The sequence below is a fragment of the Curcuma longa genome, chromosome 10 (genome assembly GCF_044706935.1).
Source record: "Curcuma longa cultivar G26 ecotype Majalengka, Jawa Barat chromosome 10, ITB_CL_G26_1.1, whole genome shotgun sequence".
In the NCBI taxonomy this organism is placed as follows: domain Eukaryota; kingdom Viridiplantae; phylum Streptophyta; class Magnoliopsida; order Zingiberales; family Zingiberaceae; genus Curcuma; species Curcuma longa.
In genome coordinates this window covers 3652520-3671712 of record NC_133870.1, presented here as the reverse complement: position 1 = coordinate 3671712, position 19193 = coordinate 3652520, and the positions used below count along the sequence as shown (strand labels likewise).

The 19193-nt window shown below is 35.8% G+C and overlaps 2 protein-coding genes and 1 pseudogene across 4 annotated transcripts; 2 read left to right on the top strand and 1 right to left on the bottom strand.

Moving 5' to 3' along the window:
- Positions 1-324: 324 nt before the first annotated feature.
- On the top strand, positions 325-5734 carry LOC141836456 (beta-galactosidase-like). Its single transcript, XM_074723950.1, has 18 exons — positions 325-489; positions 1007-1102; positions 1191-1303; positions 1386-1452; positions 1536-1628; positions 1881-2024; positions 2280-2368; positions 2447-2552; positions 2669-2756; positions 2872-2990; positions 3071-3235; positions 3429-3607; positions 3776-3879; positions 4125-4234; positions 4742-4855; positions 4946-5053; positions 5199-5407; positions 5590-5734. The coding sequence occupies exons 1-18, from the start codon at positions 325-327 to the stop codon at positions 5708-5710; spliced, it is 2190 nt and encodes a 729-aa protein (XP_074580051.1). The 3' UTR covers positions 5711-5734.
- Positions 5735-11434: 5700 nt separating this feature from the next.
- On the top strand, positions 11435-13410 carry LOC141836457 (uncharacterized). Of its 3 annotated transcripts, XR_012602455.1 has the most exons (4): positions 11435-11709; positions 11796-11922; positions 13097-13124; positions 13207-13410. XR_012602455.1 is itself a non-coding variant. In XM_074723951.1 (3 exons), the coding sequence occupies exons 1-2, from the start codon at positions 12364-12366 to the stop codon at positions 12983-12985; spliced, it is 543 nt and encodes a 180-aa protein (XP_074580052.1). In that variant the 5' UTR covers positions 12001-12363; the 3' UTR covers positions 12986-13124; positions 13207-13410. The 3 variants fall into 3 exon arrangements, 1 of the variants encoding a protein (XP_074580052.1); XR_012602454.1 differs by lacking the exon at positions 11796-11922; XM_074723951.1 differs by lacking the exons at positions 11435-11709; positions 11796-11922 and adding an exon at positions 12001-12456 and having other exon boundaries at positions 12536-13124.
- Positions 13411-14550: 1140 nt separating this feature from the next.
- LOC141836105 (uncharacterized) lies at positions 14551-18796 on the bottom strand (annotated as a pseudogene).
- Between the last annotated feature and the right edge of the window lie 397 nt (positions 18797-19193).

Here is a 19193-nt window from a genome sequence, read left to right as displayed (position 1 = left end):
TATATATTTAATTGGTAATTTTTAAAAGCATAAATCCTAGTTGACATTAAAACAAAATGGTAATTTGACATAATCATATGTAATCTAATATTAGACTCTTACTATAATTTGTTTGCAGTCTATTTTAATCTAGATTGTAGATAAATATTGGGAGATTATGACTAACAAAGTTATCTGAATATGTCTACAAAAAAACTTATCTATAGCTAAAGAAACGGACAATGACAACACATGAAATCATGCCTAAGACTTATCCAAAATAATCCCTCTATATAAATCTCCAAGAGGGTTGGAGGATGATCATGTGCAATGTTAGTTATCACAATGATGACGACAAGAAGAATTTCATTGTTATTGCTTATTGTTTGTTTTTTAATTCCTCCATCCTTAGCAACAAATGTTACTTATGATGGGAGAGCAATTATCATTAATGGAGAAAGACGAGTTCTCATCTCAGGTTCAATTCATTATCCACGTAGTACTCCTGATGTAAGTCCCATTGTGGTTTGTCTCATGTGTAACTTCGAGTTTTAAAGTGTTTCGGTTGCTATATGGCTTCTCTCACATATAGTGCATATCTTTTTAATATTTATGGAACAATTTTTATGTATAAAATATTATTTCAAATTCTACATAAAATCTTAACCATTTAACTTCACAAATATGGTGAAATATTATACATAGAATAATTCTTTAAATAATTATACTATTAAAGTAATCACTTAAGCTAAAAAAATTATTAGGATGATATAATTGTTTTAAGATGGCATATTACTCCCTTTAATTATGAACAAATATTGACAAAAAGTTATTAACATGATATAATTTTTTTCATCATTTGTATTTATGTTTAATATTTCCATTGCATATCAATTGATTATCAACATAAGCAAACAAATTGAATGATTAACTATTCACCTAATTCGCCACCATCCTTATCCTTTCGATCCAACATATTTTGCATATGCTAAAGTGACATGTTTTGATAAATTTTCCTTTCTTTCAGATGTGGCCAGGCCTTATTCAAAAAGCAAAGGAAGGAGGACTTGATGCCATTGAGACATATATCTTTTGGAATGCTCATGAGCCTACCAAAGGAGAGGTTTAATTTCTAACTACCCTTATTGTGATTCATCATGTGCCCATGTTGAACCTTCCTAACCTTATCTATTTTTCTCTACTCCCAACAGTACAATTTTACTGGAAACTTGGACTTTATCAAGTTCATCAAGATTGTGCAAGATGCAGGCCTTTATGTAATTCTTAGAATCGGACCATATGTTTGTGCTGAATGGAATTATGGGTAACATAAACAACTTCATTTGCATAGTATTGTCTCCATGTGTAAGGATAGAATATATGAAGATTGTTTTGGCTCCTCTCAGTGGGTTTCCTGTGTGGCTACACCAAATTCCAGGAATTGAAATGAGGACTGATAATGAAATATTTAAGGTACTAATATGCACTTAGCTTGACTCTTGAATTCAACTCCTTTTTATATTATTTTTTTTATGTTACCATCTAATATTGTGTAGGCTGAGATGCAAAATTTTACCACCTTGATTGTGAACATGGTCAAGAATGAAGATCTCTTTGCATCACAAGGTGGACCGATCATCATATCTCAAGTATGTACTAAGAAAAGGGAAAAATGCACTCAAATGATTTTATTTCAATTCCATGTCTTCTTCAAACTTCTACATATATTTTTAATTATGTAGTTAATTTAAATAGTAGTTATCTTAGACAAAATTTGAATAGGTACCATAAAATTATGTAGTTAATTTGATTATTAATTACCTTGTGCAACAAAGTAGCAATGCCCTCTAACCATTTTCATTGTCATTGAAAGACCAACTAAACTTGTGACATGTACTTAGATTGAAAATGAGTATGGCAACATCATGGACAAGTACGGATCTGCTGGGAAACGATATATCCAATGGTGTGCAAACATGGCGGAATCACTTAATGTAGGTGTGCCATGGGTAATGTGCCAGCAAGAGGATGCCCCCTCTCCTATGGTAAATGCATAAGTCTTAAATATTTTAATTTAATGGCATCAAGGTAACATGACTAAAATTTTATTATGAAGTATATTAGTTAACTTCCCTATCACAAGTATTTTTATAATAAGGTAAATGCTAAAATTGTTAATCAAATGAGCCTATGTACAATCTTGAATGCAAGATCATTTTGAACATTCTATAGGCATGATCATGACAAATTTTTTAATTCATTTGGTATAAATTGCATATAATTTCTTTCCCTCTTAACAGATAAACACTTGTAATGGTTTCTACTGTCACAAGTTTACACCAAATCGTCCAACTAGCCCTAAATTGTGGACAGAGAATTGGACAGGATGGTAAGTTTAGTTTTTTTTATTATAATGAGTATTACACTTCCTTAATAATATGAAATAAATAAATGGTGATTTGCTTAGGTTTCAAGGTTGGGGGCAAAGTAAACCACATAGGCCTGTCGAGGACATAGCTTATGCAGTTGCATACTTTTTTGCATCTGGAGGAACTTTGCAAAACTATTATATGGTTTCAACTCTATAACTAATGTTTCATTGCTACTTACAAACTTACATCAGCTCCTCGTACATATTTCTTTTCAATATTTTCTTGAATTCATGTGGTAATTACATAATTATTTTCAGTATCATGGAGGAACAAACTTTGGTCGGACATCAGGTGGCCCATATATAGTAACATCATACGATTATGATGCTCCTCTAGATGAATATGGTATATATTTCATTAATCAATGTCTAGAAAAATTTATTATCCAAAAGTTAAATTATTTTTACCTGTTAAAAATTAGCGACTTGCATGATTCTTTCTTTTCTTCTCATAAATATAGGGAATATAAGGCAACCCAAGTGGGGACACTTAAAGCAATTACATGATGTCATAAAAATAATGGAAAAGATTCTTGTATATGGAGTTGCCAATACTACAAACTTAGGAGATGGATTAGCAGTAAGTCTACTGCTTGCTTCTTATATACGATCAGATTCAATCTTGTTTATAAAATGTAATGTTATACTACTAAATTGCAGGTGACAAAATACATTGCAAATGGGATTAGTGCTGGTTGTTTTTTGATAAATGCTAATCAATCAAGTGATATCAATGCAACATACAATGGAAAGACATATTTTGTTCCTTCCAAGTCTATCAGTGTCCTTTCTAATTGTGAGAAAGAAGTGTATAACACAGCTAAGGTAAAATTTAGGCATCTTTTGGAAAGCTAACATGTTCGTAATTGATGATACATTTAACATTTGTAACAAAATATAACAACGAAATTCATGAAAAGTGAAATTATTATTGGTAAATAAATCAAACTTAGTTACCTCTTTCGATGCTGAGAGATAATTAGATTTTTATTCTTAAAGTCAACTCTTCATGAAACAGGTGAATGCTCCAACTAATTTGATAGTCACCACGCCTACTGAATCAATTTTCAATTGGCAATGGCGACCTGAGAATATCAAGGACACTCTTCATGAAAAGGGATCATTCTCTAACAACTCTCTATTAGAGCAAATCATGACTACTGGTGACACTAGTGATTACCTATGGTACATGACTAGGTAATTGACTTTTACATCAATTAAATCAATTTTAGTAAGTTCCCACATAGATTTCAAAACAATGATAATTTACTCATGCAAAAGAGAACAAAGAACTCACTTTTGATTTGTCCCTTTCTTAGCCATTGTAAGCAACTTAACTATGATTTATTCTTCCACATGTTACAGCATTGATTTGAGCAAATTCCACCAATATTGGAGTAAGAAAATGAAGCTTCATGTTAACACAAAAGGGCACATTATTCATGCTTTTGTTAACAAGCACTTTATAGGTGATCACTTTTTCCTATTTTATTCATAATGTTATATGGTGTTCTACTAATAATCTCCATCATTGATGTTCCATCTATATCTTTACTGCCTAATTATTGAATCTAATTGACCATTATTTCTAGATTGTCTAAATTTTAGATCAATAAAGTGATGCAATTTATTTTTTATTTATTTTTCAAATTATTTATGAATATTAGCTAGGGTGAAAATTTTAGAAAAGAATTTAACGAAGTTTATCAACCAGGATCTCAATATGCTGTGAATGGAAAGTATGAGTTTGAATTTGAGCAAACAACAAAAATGCGGAAAGGGCACAATTACATATCCCTTCTTAGTGCTACAAATGGACTTGCGGTTTGTATTTCCTTATATTAAACATGTTTTTGTTCCATATCATTTCTTATATTCAATAAGATATATTTGTTATTTTTTTGCCAAAATATATGAAAAGATGAAATTTCCCCTTTTTTCAAACAATTGTGATCATACATCCAACAATTGAGGAAATTGAGAATTAAAATAGTATAGCATGAAAATTTAAGATGTTATGAACATATTTGAAAGATCATAAATCGAGATGTAAGAGAGATAAAAAATTATACTATTTTTCTTTCTCTCATGACATTCCAGCACAAAAGTTTTTTCTTGTATCTCTTAGAATAACACTTTTTAAGATAAAATTTGTATCTCAATATTACTTTTTACAAAGTTTCTTATTTTGGGTTTACAATATCTTTGTTTTAATAAGAAAATGCATGATTTTAAGATCATTAATCTTATTTATTTAAGATTTCTTCCAACTAGTGCTTTGGAATTAAAACTTTGCTAACAATATTATATCATGTTTGTTGCACCAATTAGAATTATGGAGCATATTTTGATTTACAAAGAGTTGGAATTGATGGTGGTCCAGTCAAACTTATTGGATATGGAAATGCAACAATCAACTTGACATCAAACACATGGACCTATAAGGTACGATCAAGTACATATTTTAGAAGATTCATTTAAAAATTATATTGTATGTTATAAAAATTCTTAAAACCGTGCTAAAATTGTTCTAAGATTGGGTTGAATGGAGAGGATGAGCAATTATACTTGCCATCACAACAACAAAAAATCAAGTGGTTTTCTGATCATCTACCTATTAATAGGCCACTAACATGGTATAAGGTAAGAAACTTTCAGTCTTTCTATTAGAATCACAAATTCATATTGTGATAATAAATTGTCTTTGTTGAACCACCATTATCATATACTTAATTTGTTCAATATTGATTATTACAATTATGAACTAGTTGTTTTTTTATTATCCCAGACTCTATTTGAGGTTCCTGAGGGAAATGATACTTTGGTACTCGATTTGCAAGGGATGGGGAAAGGGTATGCTTGGGTGAATGGACAGAGCATTGGTCGATATTGGCCATCCTTCATTGCTGATGATAAAGGATGTGAACCTTGTGATTACAGACAAGAGTATGATTCAAACAAATGTAGAACTGATTGTGGAAAGCCTTCTCAAAGATGGTAAGTGTCTCAATCCTTGTAATTTTGGGTACTTAAGTTCTATATTGCATTTAAATTTTGTGAAATTATGGTTGAAAATTGTAAAAATGAATTCTCAAGAAGAAAATGTGGATATTAATTCGGGATGTATCTCTTATTGTGCAATAATTTTACATTGATACTAAGAGGACAATTTGAAACAGGTACCATGTTCCCAGATACTTTACTACAAAAGGACCCAATACATTGATCTTATTTGAAGATTTTGGAGGAGATATATCTAAAATAAGTCTCCAAAAAGTGTCCATTGAGAGTATATCTTGAGGCTTATTTGTGAAAGGATATTGTGATGCTTTTGATGCCTTGCCAATAATATATAAGGTAAGAGAGATTTTAGTAATAACATAATTAGTTATAATATGAGTATAACCACCAAATTAAGTAATATATGATCAACTTTCTGTGATTGCAGGCATGTATTTCCCAAGCTTGATGCTCAATTAATGTTACAAAGAGTGCATTTGTAATAATCTTACCAAAAGAGCAGTGGTGCAAGCAAGATGTTGATTATATGTTTAATTTTCTATGGGTTTCAATATGATGATGCTAAATTCCTAGTCCTATTGTACATTGTCCCAACACCATATTGAATTCCTTAAATAAAATTTCTTAGTACTAAATTTGAGATGGGTGTCTAAGCTAAATGTCATCGTCTACACTCGTTGAATAATATATGGATGTGTTATACATCACTATATATATTAATTGAGAACTTAGCAAATTAAAGGTATGTCATTATTTACTTAGGCAAGTCAATGTACTTCCTTTAAAGGCTTGAGGAGGAAGGGCTTGATAATTATTCCACAATGGAATCTTATTTTTTAGCGATTAAATGCATGTTGTTATGCCATAATTCATCTCAATTTGGTTAAATTGTATAAGTGCAATGGTTATCACGAGTAGTTAAGATTATTTCACCTATTTCAATGTTGGACCATTAATCAGTTGATTTGATTTAATATATATGAAATAGCTTGATGCTGTCTATCACTACATCATTTTCCAACCTTAGAAATTATTACCCTAAATTTACACTACATCCCCATTTTTTCTCCTCTTCCATTTGTCAACATCTTAGGCTCCGTTCCTATATAAGGAACAAGCTCCTGACTTGTTACAACATCAACATCACAACCACAAGATAACACACAAAAGGAAAATTCAAATCACTAAACTATTATTAGAGTCTTTATTTTATTCATATAAATCTAAAAACTCTTGCTACCATAGTGTAAATAATGTCGCACAATAGTAAAATAACATAGTTGAATAAAATTGCATATGACAATAACAACAATGGCATGAATACATGAAATAGTATAAAGATGCAACATTACAACTCATCTCCAATAAATAGTCAAGCATTTCTAAGCATGAACAAACTAAAAAGAAAGTGGAGATTGAGAACACAAGTGCAAGGTGAAGAAAAAAAACGTGTGAGATATAATGAGAATAGAGGAAATAATTAAAATCCAACACTAAATATTATGGCTCTATATTATTGGGGAAATGAGTTTAGGTGCAATGAAGTGACATAGTGCACATGGAGCCCAGAGCTATTTGACTTGACGAAGTAGGGTCAATTTGTGCTCAAAGGCTTGGAGGCCTAAAGCCAAGTGTTGCACATTTGGAGGAGCTTCAAAAACACTTTCGTCCTAGGAGAATTGAGCGGTCATGGATGCGATTATGTGATTGAAGGTTTAGTGGCTCAACACTTGGTACAACATTACAACAAATTTGATTTTTCACGGTGCGGCATTAACAACGCATATTATAAGCACGCTGTTAATATTATTATTTACTGTGCTCCCATTCATGTGTGTTGTTAGGATTAGTTTAGCTAATACAAATGATGACTGGGCAAAAAAAAGTCCCCGATTGGAAATGTTCCAATCACTCATGGGGAAAAGGAAGAGAAATTCACTGGATTGAACTTCAAACAGTGGCTGCAGAAGCTCTTCTACTTGACCACATTGAATCTGGTTGATTCTTGATTGAGGAACCCCAAGCATGCTGAGGATGCACTACAAAAAAACACTGTTTTAGCAACGAAATTTTGCAACAAAAAAAATTCGTTGCAAATTTGCAACTAATTTTGCAACGAAACAAATATTCGTTGCAAATTTGTGTCGAAATTAGCAACGAAAAATAATTCGTTGCCAAAATAGCAACGAAATAATTTCGTCGTAAAATTCGTTGCAAAAATTATTTTCGTTGCAAAATTCGTCGCAATATTTCCAACGAATAAAAAGTTCGTTGCAGATTGGCGACAAAAAAATTTTTCGTCGCAAAATATAATAAATTAGCGACGAATCAAAAATTCGTCGCCAATCAGCGACGATTATTTTTCGTCGCCGATTGGCGACGAACAAATTCGTCGCCGATTGGCGACGAATCATAGTTCGTCGCCAATCGGCGACGAAAAATAATCGTCGCTGATTGGCGACGAATTTGTTCGTCGCCAATCAGCGACGAAAAGTAATTCGTCGCCAATCGGCGACGAAAATTAATTCGTCGCCGATTGGCGACGATTTTAGCGACGAAACTAAGTTCGTCGCGAAATTTGACTATTTTTTCCCACCTTCCCGTTCATTATGCCGCAATATATATCTTAATTTATAACTGATATTTAATGGAATAACACATACACACATGGACAACCTTTTTCTTTTACAATGTCGTACCAGATTTTATTAATTATTTTTTCTGAATAGGTTGGGGTCAGTCGAGTGCTATAATCCAAGGAATGACGTATTGACACATCGTAGCCTATTTTGCTATATAAGAAAGGAAATCTAACTGGTTATATACTGAACGGAATATACGCTATTAGTAAAGGAGATGATAGCCAAGATTCGTTAAAAAATAGTGGAAAATGCATTTTAAACATGATTGGGTAGCTTAGTCGACATTTGGCGACGAATACATTTTCGTCGCCAAATTCGTCGCTATTTGGCGACGAAGTAACATTTTCGTTGCAGATTGGCGACGAAAAAAATTTTCGTTGCCAATTAGCAACGAATTTGGCGACGAAAAACAAATTCGTTGCCAAAATGTCGACAATTTGTAAGATAAATGCCCTCTTCATCGCGAAAATATATTTTTTTAGCTTTTTTCAATATCTTTCATGTTGTAGGCAGTTCGTTGAAATGAGAATTATATTCATACATGGTTTTAATATTTATTTTGGCCGATATAGGAAAAGAATGGTTGTATACTAATCTTGGATTCAGATCTCCAAAAGCTTCAATCCTATTTATAGATTATGTTTGTTTATTGTGAAGCTATTTTTTTAGATATGAATCGATTTTTGAAGACAAGAGATTTCAAGTTGGCGGATGTTTGGATTGAATGATGACCATAACTCAGAAACTGTTTTGAAGACTTATCATGTTATAACGATAGACGGAGAAATGTATAGTTATAACGAAGTTATAGTCAAGTTTGCGACAAATTTAGCAACGAAAAACTCATTCGTTGCTGAATTTGCGACAAATTTAGCAACGAAAAACTCATTCGTTGCTGAATTTGCGACGAAAGTTAGTTCGTTGCAGATTAGCAACGACTTTAGCAACGAAAATTATTTTCGTTGCTAATTTGACTAAAAATTACCCCCCGTTGTTTGTGGTCAAAATGAATTCTCTTATATTTTGTAACTAACCCATTATAAAGACATCATAACAACGTTGTCAAATAAATTAAAATATTTTTAAAAAATAGAATAACATTACCAAATTTCGCATTTCAGCTCCTTCTTTCATTTGACAAGATAGTTAAGAAATGGACACCAGATGAATTGTGTTATCTTTTCTTAATCATTTTTCGTAAATAATAAATTAAGTTTCTAACTGGTTGTATACTGAACGATATATACTCTATTGGTAAAGGAGATAATAATCAAGATTTGTAATAAATTGCGTTTGTGGGTTGAATATGAAGTGGAGTGATAGTGTAAGGTTGGCGACGAAAATAAATTCGTTGCCAAATTCGTCGCCATTTGGCAACGAAAACTGTTACCAAACATTCGTTGCCAAATAGCAACGAAAATTATTTTCGTCGCAGATTTGCGACGAATAGATTCGTCGCAGATCTGCGACGAAAATCATTTTCGTTGCAAATCTTTAATCGATCACCGAATCGATTACCAAACATTCTGTGAAAAATGAGATATCCCACAGAACCCACCGTAATCGATCGCTCGATCGATTACGGACTTAGGTACGAAAATATGATATTTAATCGACCATTTGATCGATTCTGTTGCCAGTCGTAATTGGCGACGAAAATAAATTCGTTGCCAAATTCGTCGCCAATTGGCAACGAAAATGATTTTCGTCGCAACGATCTGATTTTCGTCGAATCTGACGAACCAGTTCGTCGCAAATTGCGACGAAAATCATTTTCGTTGCAAATCTTTAATCGATCACCGAATCGATTACCAAACATTCTGTGAAAAATGAGATATCCCACAGAACCCACCGTAATCGATCGGTTGATCGATTACGGGCCTAGGTAATCGATTTCTTGATCGATTAGAGGCCACGCTTTATTGAGAAATGCATTTACGTCATTTAATCGATCATTTGATCGATTATTTTGAGCTTTAATCGATCATCCGATCGATTAAGAAATCTGCGACGAAAAAACTTTCGTTGCAAAAATTTTCCCGAAATTTTTGCCCGGGATAAATTTTTCCCCAAAATTTTTCAATTGGCGACGAAAAGATGATTTCGTCGCCAATTTGGCGACGAAAAATTTAATTCGTCGCCAATTTGGCGACGAAACGTTTAATTCGTCGCAAATTTGGCGACGAATTTGGCGACGAACTAGTTTTCGTCGCCAAATACCCTAACTTAACCATTCACCCCGATCCCCTTTCTCTTACTTCGCGATTTTTGCTGCTGCCGCCGCGATTTTTCTCCGCCGAAACCCTTGCTGCCGCCGCCTCCCTAGCTGCCGCCGCCTTCGTCGGTTCCGTAGCTGCCGCCGCGTCTCCGTCGGTTCCGTAGCTGCCGCTCCGTTCCGCCTCCTTCTCGGTAAATTATTTTCCCCATTTGCTTGTTTTTCGTCGCACAGGGGTGACGCCGGCGGCTGGCCGAGCCTGGTGACCGCGCGTGAGCTGCTGGCCGCGGGAAGCCGGCTGGTGGCCGGCGCCACCTCCTGGCTGCAGCGGGTCGCCGCCGCCAGCTGCTGGTCACGCCTGGTGCCTGCTTGGCGCCGGTTGGTGGCTGCTGGCCACCGCCAGCTGGTGGCTGGTGGCCGGTGTCCGACGGCTGGTACGTGACTGCTGTCCGGCGCCTGGTGGCGGCTGGCCGGCGGTTGGTGGTTTCTAGCCGGCTGGTGGCACGGGCGATTAGTGGCCGGTGAAATCCAATTTTTTTTAATTAATTATCTTTAATATTCTTATTAATTAATGCTGTAATATTGTTTTTGCAGGTTTAACAAGTTGTTTCGGTGAAGTTGTTCCGGTCTGAGGTAATTTTTACAATTTTATATAGTAGTTTAATAGTTTTTATTAGAGTTTAGTTATAATTCGTTAGAAATCATTGATGAAATTTTTTACAATTATGTTTGAGGTATTTTTTATAATTATTGTTAGAAAATGTGCATAATACTATGTTTTAACTTATTGACTTCAAATTTATCATAATTCGTATAACCGTAAATCTTAATCCCTATAATCATAAAACCCTAAACTATAATTAAGACCCTAATTTCTAAACCCTAAATTCTAACACCCTAAACTATAAACCCTAGATCGTAAACCATAAATCATTAACCCATAAACCTTAAACTATAAACCCTAAATCGTAAACCATACATCATAAACCCATAAACCCTAAACCTTAACTCATAAAACGTATAAACCCTAAATCGTAAACCATAAATTATAAACCCATAAACCATAAACTATAAACCCTAAATCGTAAACCATAAATTATAAACCAATATTGTGTTTGATTTCTTTTAATATGTTATTTTCAGTGGCGACGCGGTCGACGGAGTTCCAGCGGGCATGCACCCACAGCCCCCACTCCTTCAGGTGGAGATGCCTCTCCTTCAGGTGTAGCTGCCACTCCTTCAGGTGCAGCCCCTTCTCCCCCAGATGCACTCCGAGGCGCCTCTCCTTCTGGTGGAGCCCCCTCTCCACCAGGTGCATACCCCTCTACAGGACCTTCCCATCACCCAGGAGCTGGGGAAGGTCCTTCGACTGTGCAGTCGTGTGCAGATACACGACCGTTCATATCCCCTGTCGGCGATTCGTAAGTATTTTACCTTTAAAATTTTGTCAATAAATATATTGTTTTATAATTATTTAACATCATTTATCTGATATTATATATTTTAGTTTTACTGATCCTGTCAATGTTATTCACGTGATTAATCGAATCGTGAATAACTTATGGCGAGGGGATTCCATGAGTTATACGAGCACTCCAGATTCCACCAGACAGTTGTGGTGGACTGAATTTAAGGTAACCTATATATATTTTCATTCAATTTATTATATATCCTCTAGTTTTATTAAATAATTTGTTTTCATTTCAGCGCTCTTTTACTTGGGATCCGAGTGATGAAGTTGAAATTCGACGCATTTTTAAGAAAAAATGCGGTGATCATATTCGGAATACCCTCAATCACGCCAAAACAAGAGGGAAAAAACCCCCATTCATCACGGATGAAAATTGGGTGCGGATTTCTCAATTTTGGGAATCCGAAGACAGTCGCAAGAGGAGCAACCAAAATAAACAAAATCAAGCTTGTAATTCTGGTGCCTTATCTGCGACGTACGCGGGCGGCTCAATCAATATTGATGAGCATACACGTAGATTGGTAAATTCTTCCACCTATTTTACTTTTATTTTATTTCATATTATTATTAATTATTTCTAACAATGTTTTTTTAGATAAAGGAAATGGGGCGAGATCCTGACTTTATTGATACTTTTACTCGCACTTTTCAAAAGAAAGACAAGACCTGGAGTGGGGACAGAGCAAAAGCTATTAAGGTTTAAATATTTATCTAAATTTTATTATATTTTATTTATCAAATATTTTAATATATTATTAAATATTTTGATAATACAGGATAAATATGATGAGCTCGAGCTAGCACGAGTTTCAACTGCTAGCTCTGAAGGTGATGGATCTGAGCCCTCAGTGGGTAATGATTTGAGTCTATGGCTGGAGGCCACTGGGGGAGACAAAGGTGGTAGAAGGATATTGGGTATGGGTTCTTTGGGGAGAACCTATAGAGCTGCTGGTTCATCTTCTATCACTTCCCCAGCCGTGACATCTCAGATCCACAGTTTGACTGAGGAGGTAACCCAGTTGAAAGGGTTACTTATGCAACGAGATGAAGACATGAGGCAACGAGATAATGAAATGAGACAACGAGAAGAGCAAATGAGACAAAGAGATCGAGAAATTAATAGATTGCGCAGACAACAAGACGTGCTCTTCCGACATCTTCAGTTGTCGTTCCCTCCGGGTGATGATGACGATGACGACGACGACGATGATGGTGGTGGTTCTTAGCTGATTTTTTGTGTATGAAATTTTTATAATTATTATTTTATTTATCATTGTATTACATCTGCAAGTTACTAATTTATCTAATTTTTCTAACCGTGTTTATTTTTTTTACAGTTTTTTTGAAGAGAAGTCAGAAGAAGAGGTAATTTTTGACATAATTAACTTATATATTTTAGTTATAATTTTAAAAATGATACTTTCTCTTTTTTATTTTTCGTATACAGGAGAACAACAGATAGTGACGGAGAAGGAAGTAGAGTCTCCGGAGCACGATGATGGATTTTCTTCTATTTGTTGTTACCTCTCTTCACCCTTTTATTATCTGATGATGTATTAGGATTTATATGACTTGATGTAGCTGTTTGGAGTTTAGTTTTGTATTTGGATTTATGACTTGTTTAGATATTGTTAATATTTGAGATTGATGGTTGTATATGGAGTGTCGATGTATGTATATTAGGATTTATATGATTTGGATTGATTTGTATATTGTGTGCAGGTATATTGATTTGGATTGATTTGTATATGGTTGTATATGGAGTGTGGATGATTGTATATATTGTTGATTGTGTGCAGGTATATTGATTATAATGTATGTATCCTTCGGGATGAATAACAAATGAATGGGGCATGGAAATTTTTTTTTTAATTTGCGACGAATTTTGCGACGAAAATGAAATTCGTTGCAGATCTGCGACGAAATTTGCAACGAAAACGTAGTTGTCGCAATAGTATCGTAAGTTACTGTGTATCGATATATTGCGACGAAAATTTTTTTCGTTGCAAATTTCGTCGCCGATTGGCGACGAACAGATTTTCGTCGCTGATCAGCGACGACATTATTCGTCGCCAATCGGCGACGAATAAGTTTTCGTCGCCGATTGGCGACGAATTTTTCGTCGCCAATCGGCGACGAAAACTAATTCGTCGCCGATTGGCGACGAAAACTATTTTCGTCGCCAATCGGCGACGAAATTGTTTTCGTCGCCGATCGGCGACGAAAATAATTTCGTCGCCGATCGCGACGAAAATTATTCGTCGCCGATTGGCGACGAAAACTATTTCGTCGCCGATTGGCGACGAAAACTTTTCGTCGCCGATTGGCGACGAAATTATTCGTCGCTGATCAGCGACGAAAACAATTTCGTCGCCAATTGGCGACGAACCAGTTTTCGTCGCCAATCGGCGACGAATAATTTCGTCGCCGATTGGCGACGAAATTATTTTCGTCGCCGATCGGCGACGAACTCAGCGACGAATTAATTTTTTCGTCGCTATTTTTACCGACGAATCACCGAAATTCGTTGCAGAATTCTGCGATGAGTATTTGGCGACGAATTTTAATTCGTTGCCAAATTCGTTGCAAAAAATTCTGCAACGAATTTTTTTAAGAAATTCGTTGCAAAATTCGTTGCAGAAGGCTGGTTTTTTTGTAGTCCGTCGTTTACTTGTCAAAAATTTTAGAAAGGAAACGAAAGTTCATCCGTCAGCGGATGATTTTTCTTCCAAAATTCGTCCCCGCCAAATCGGGCGGAAACACAACGGACGGACGCTCCGAATAAAAATCCTCACCTCCGCATCGCCTCTTCCCCTTTGCTGCACCAGAGCGGTGAAGCGGCGAGGAGAAGCTGAGGCGAGCGGCGCGAAGCGGCGGAGCGGAGGAGCTGAGCAGTGATGCTGTCGCGCGACGCGTGGTGTCCGATGGGTCGACCGAGGAGGACATCGCTCGCTGGCTGGTGATGCTGTCGCGCGACGCGTGGTCCAGGCGCGACGCGAAGAGCGGCCTGCAATCCGGAGGCGGCGGCACGGAGCGGCGACGCGGAGGAGGAGAACGGAGGAGGTGAGCGGAGGAGGAGAATGGAGAAGGTGAGCGGAGAAACGGAGGAGAGGAGGAGGAGAATGGAGGAGGTGAGTGGAGGAAGAGAACGGAGAAGGTGAGCGGAGAAACGGAGGAGGAGAATGGAGGAGGTGAGCGGAGGAACGGAGGAGAGGAGGAGGCAAGCGGCGCGGAGCAGCAACACAGGAGCGGCGGCACGGAGCGGCGACGCGGTCGGCGAGCGGAGGAGCTGAGCGGAGGCGAGCTTTCCGTTCCCTTCTTCTCTCCTCGTTTTTTAGAGTAAACAGGGACCAGGGACTAGGGATCCTTTTCCCTTCTCTATCCCTTCCCTAGGGACTAGGGATCCTTTTCCTTTCTCCATCCCCTCCTTAGAGTAAACAGGGCATAAGACATCATCATCGCTAGCTCATCACAACGACAACGACTATCGTGCATCAACTTTCTCAGTTGCAAACAATACACTGAAGCAATTAAGAGTCAGTAGAATTCCTATAAAGACTTAATTGTGTTTTTGTATTTTAATTTGCAAGCCAATGATTATCACTTCTAGATTTAATAAAAAGAAAATTAAATATCTTTATTTATTGGTTTAGTTCAAAACTTGAACAACTTCAATATCAATGATCTCACATCATCTAAATATAAATGCAATTCCCCTTCTCAAAATTGAATTTTATTTTTTATTTAAAAATTTTAAATTACTCACATTTAATTAATTCTTTTTTACAAATTCATACATATTAACATCTTATCTATAAAAATCAAATACCATCAAATTTTTTCAATTTAGTTTAGACATCATTCATAAAAATATTGTCTTTTAATTAGTTTAATCATTATCCATCAAATAAAATATTATTTCACATTTGTTTAGTCAACATCCATCAAAAACAATATCATCATCAATTTAATTACTTTACAATTGCATATTAACATAGATCATATTCTAGCTCCTTTATCTTATCTAATTTGTCATATTATTTTATTTTATAATCATCATTACTTTTCAATATTTGAATTAACTTAATGAGAGAAAACACAATACCTACCACTATATATATATAAAAACGTGAGATATCAATCAGATTATGCACATATGAATTAATGGTGAACTTGATGAATATAATGGTCAACCTTCATACATTGTCAAATTTAGAACTGATATGTATACAATGTCACATTGAGATCAACTCACATTTAGAACTCGATCGGAGGGCTTCACCTAGACCCGACCACGGTTCAAAACCGTCGGTTCGACGGTTCAGAACCACCGGTTCGACGGTTCATGGCAGGTCGACCCTTAACCTTAACCGCCCAAGACGGTTACGGTTCACGGTTCGGAACCGCCGGTTCACGGTTCGGTTCACGGTTCGCGACGGTTCGAGATTATTATATTAAAATTTAAAATGTATATAAAAGAAATATTGAAAAAAAGAAAGGAAAGTCGATGTAGTTTAGTGGTGCGTATTCCTTTCTCTCATGTGAGAGACTCTGGTTTCTGTATCTATAATTTTGAAATAAATATATAAATAAATTTATTGAATAAGTTTACTAAAGATGTTGTAGTATAGTGGTTTCTGTATCTATTTCTCTGCGAAATTCTCGGGTTCAATCCCCACCAATCGTGTATTATAATATATTTGAAATAAATATATAACCATATTATATATAATATCGTATTAGGTACAGTGGTGAGATGTTGTAGAATTGTTCCCCATGCGTATTAAAATTGAATTAAATAAATATAAATATAGTATATATATAATTATATTAATTTTATAAACAAAAAGTATTGTAGAACAATGGTGAGTACATGTGTTTGTGTCCTAAGATGTCATGGTTTGATCCTCAGTAGTAACATGTTAAATTATAATTTAATTAAATAATAATAAATATATTTTATATAAAAATATATTGATAATATATAAAAAAATCATAAAATTAAAAAAAAATTTAAACCGGCGGTTTGAACCGCCGGGGGCCGCCGGTTAACCGGCGGTCCCCCGGTTCGAAAACAACTTGAACCATAACCGACCCGGCTAACCGGGTCAACGGGCCGGGTCCGGGTTGGCCCGTGGTCGGGTCTAGCTTCACCTCAGCACTGACATTGAAGTAACTTAAAGTCGTCGCCCACCGTTCACCGTGATGGTATTAGGAATCATATCATGCATGTCATAACACATGGATGCCTCTTCTTCATCGTAGTCATACATTCACGACTCCATATTGTAGAACCTAGTCCCATTTTTCCCTTCCCTGATTCACAATCTTCGCAAGTCCTCTGACCCCATTGCATTCTTCCTCAGGATGTCTATGTTGGGTTGTAAGATTGCAAATATAGTCTCACAACTAAAATACATAGAAAAGATCATGAGTTTAAAAGGATGGAAGATATCTCCATTAGCATGAGACCTTTTATGGAGAACTCAAGAACAAAATCACGAGGGATTAGACCTAAAGTGAACAATATCATGTCATTATGGAGATATTTTGATTTCATCGATACTAACAAGTGGTATCAGAGCAAGGCCGCTCTTCACCGGACTAACCGTCGAAAAAGTCATGATCCAAATCTAACCATGTACAGGTTGAACCTTAAAAACAAAAGAAGTGAGTGCTCCCGTGTCTGAATCAAGAGGACCAGGTACCAGGTAGAAAGTCCTAGTTGCAGCTAAGCAGGAAGTCCTAGTAGGTCGGGTGGACCAAATGACTTAGGCCCAAAGTGGACAATATAATGCTATTGTAGAAATATTTTGATTCTATACTAACAGTTAGTTTGAAGTGACCACTAGGGGTGCAAACGAATCGAGCCGGTTCGCGAGCTTTTCGAGCAAGTTCGAATAATATTTGATTCGTATTCGAAATTATCAAATTCGAGCCAAATTCGAATCTATAATATTATTCGCGAGCCGCTCGAATTAAGGCATTTCGAACTAAAGTTTAATTTTGCTCGAATTAAGATTCAAATAATTCGAATCAAACTCGAATAATTTAAGGTATTTCGAACTAAAGTTTGATTCTGCTCGAATTAAGGTCCGAATAATTCGAATCGAACTCGAGCTCGAATCATATTTCAAATCAAATTCGAGCCAAAATTATTGATATTTTTGAACTTCGAATCGAATTCGAATATCATATATATATGTTTCGAGCTCGAATTCGAATATCAATATTTTTATATTATTCGATTCGACTCGACTCGTTTGCACCCCTAGTGACCACCCACTCGACCAGGTCCCATGACAATCCATAGCCCATCCCTAACATGCACCCTCTCTCATTTTTCTCCTTGTCCAGCACTAATTGTTTAGCCCATAGCGTACCTCTGTTTGTAGGCATACGTCTTTCCTTGTCCAGATTCTCTCGACAATTGAGCTAGGATTATGATCTCTATGGAGCGAGATCTCTACACCCACTAGCATGCGTTACGTTGTTCCTCCTTGGTCAAGTTACAAGAGACAAAGCGCACGTCAATGGTAGCACAACACCGGGGAAATGACGACACTCATAGTTGTAAGTTGTAACTTGTCAGGGAGGGAGAGGATGCCCATTAATAGGCATGCAGAAGTCTAGCTTCGACGTCATTGACTCAACAAAGGTAGCAATGGAAGAGAAGTTGCTGCAGCGACTGTTTGAGGTTAGTAAAGATTGGAGGTGGAATTCCTTGGGGTATACGACGAAGAAGAGAAAGGCAATGAGTGCTACTTCTTAGAAAAAAATAACAAAGAAAAAATAGGAAGAAATAAAACTTTTTGATTAATAATTTATCCAAGAGAGATAATTTATAGAGGTATTAGGGTGTTCGATCAATTAAAAGATTAATAAAGAAATTATAGATTGACATATTACAATAAAAAAGATCTAATCTAATAATTAATTTTTATTAAATAGTTTTCTTTTGAAGAAGAGGCGTTTGAAAGGAGGCTGAAGATGGAGCAGGATGAGCACAATGCAAGCTTCATCATGTCAAATTTCATTAATTTGCATGAGGAATGACAATCATGAATTACTGATGCAAAATTTTGGATGAACTAGCTAGCTCTTATAGACTCCTTACAATTATAAACTATTTTAACATCCTTAAATTGTTATAAACAAATTTAAAAACAAACTATTACTGATCAACCTAGATCTTGAACGAGCAAAAAATTTTCTTAGTATAATATACTTGCAGAGATTGGCTAGCTGCTTGTAGTGATGCATACATGGTGGTGCCTATGCGTAGGAGATCAGCAAATATTACTTTGCCTCCACAGGATCTTCCATTGGAAGCTATTTACCCTTCAACGACATCAGTATAATAATTCTTTTGAATGGAGTATTTGGACTTCAATAGCCCTACTGCATCCTTCCTCCGCCAGTTGACTCCTATAT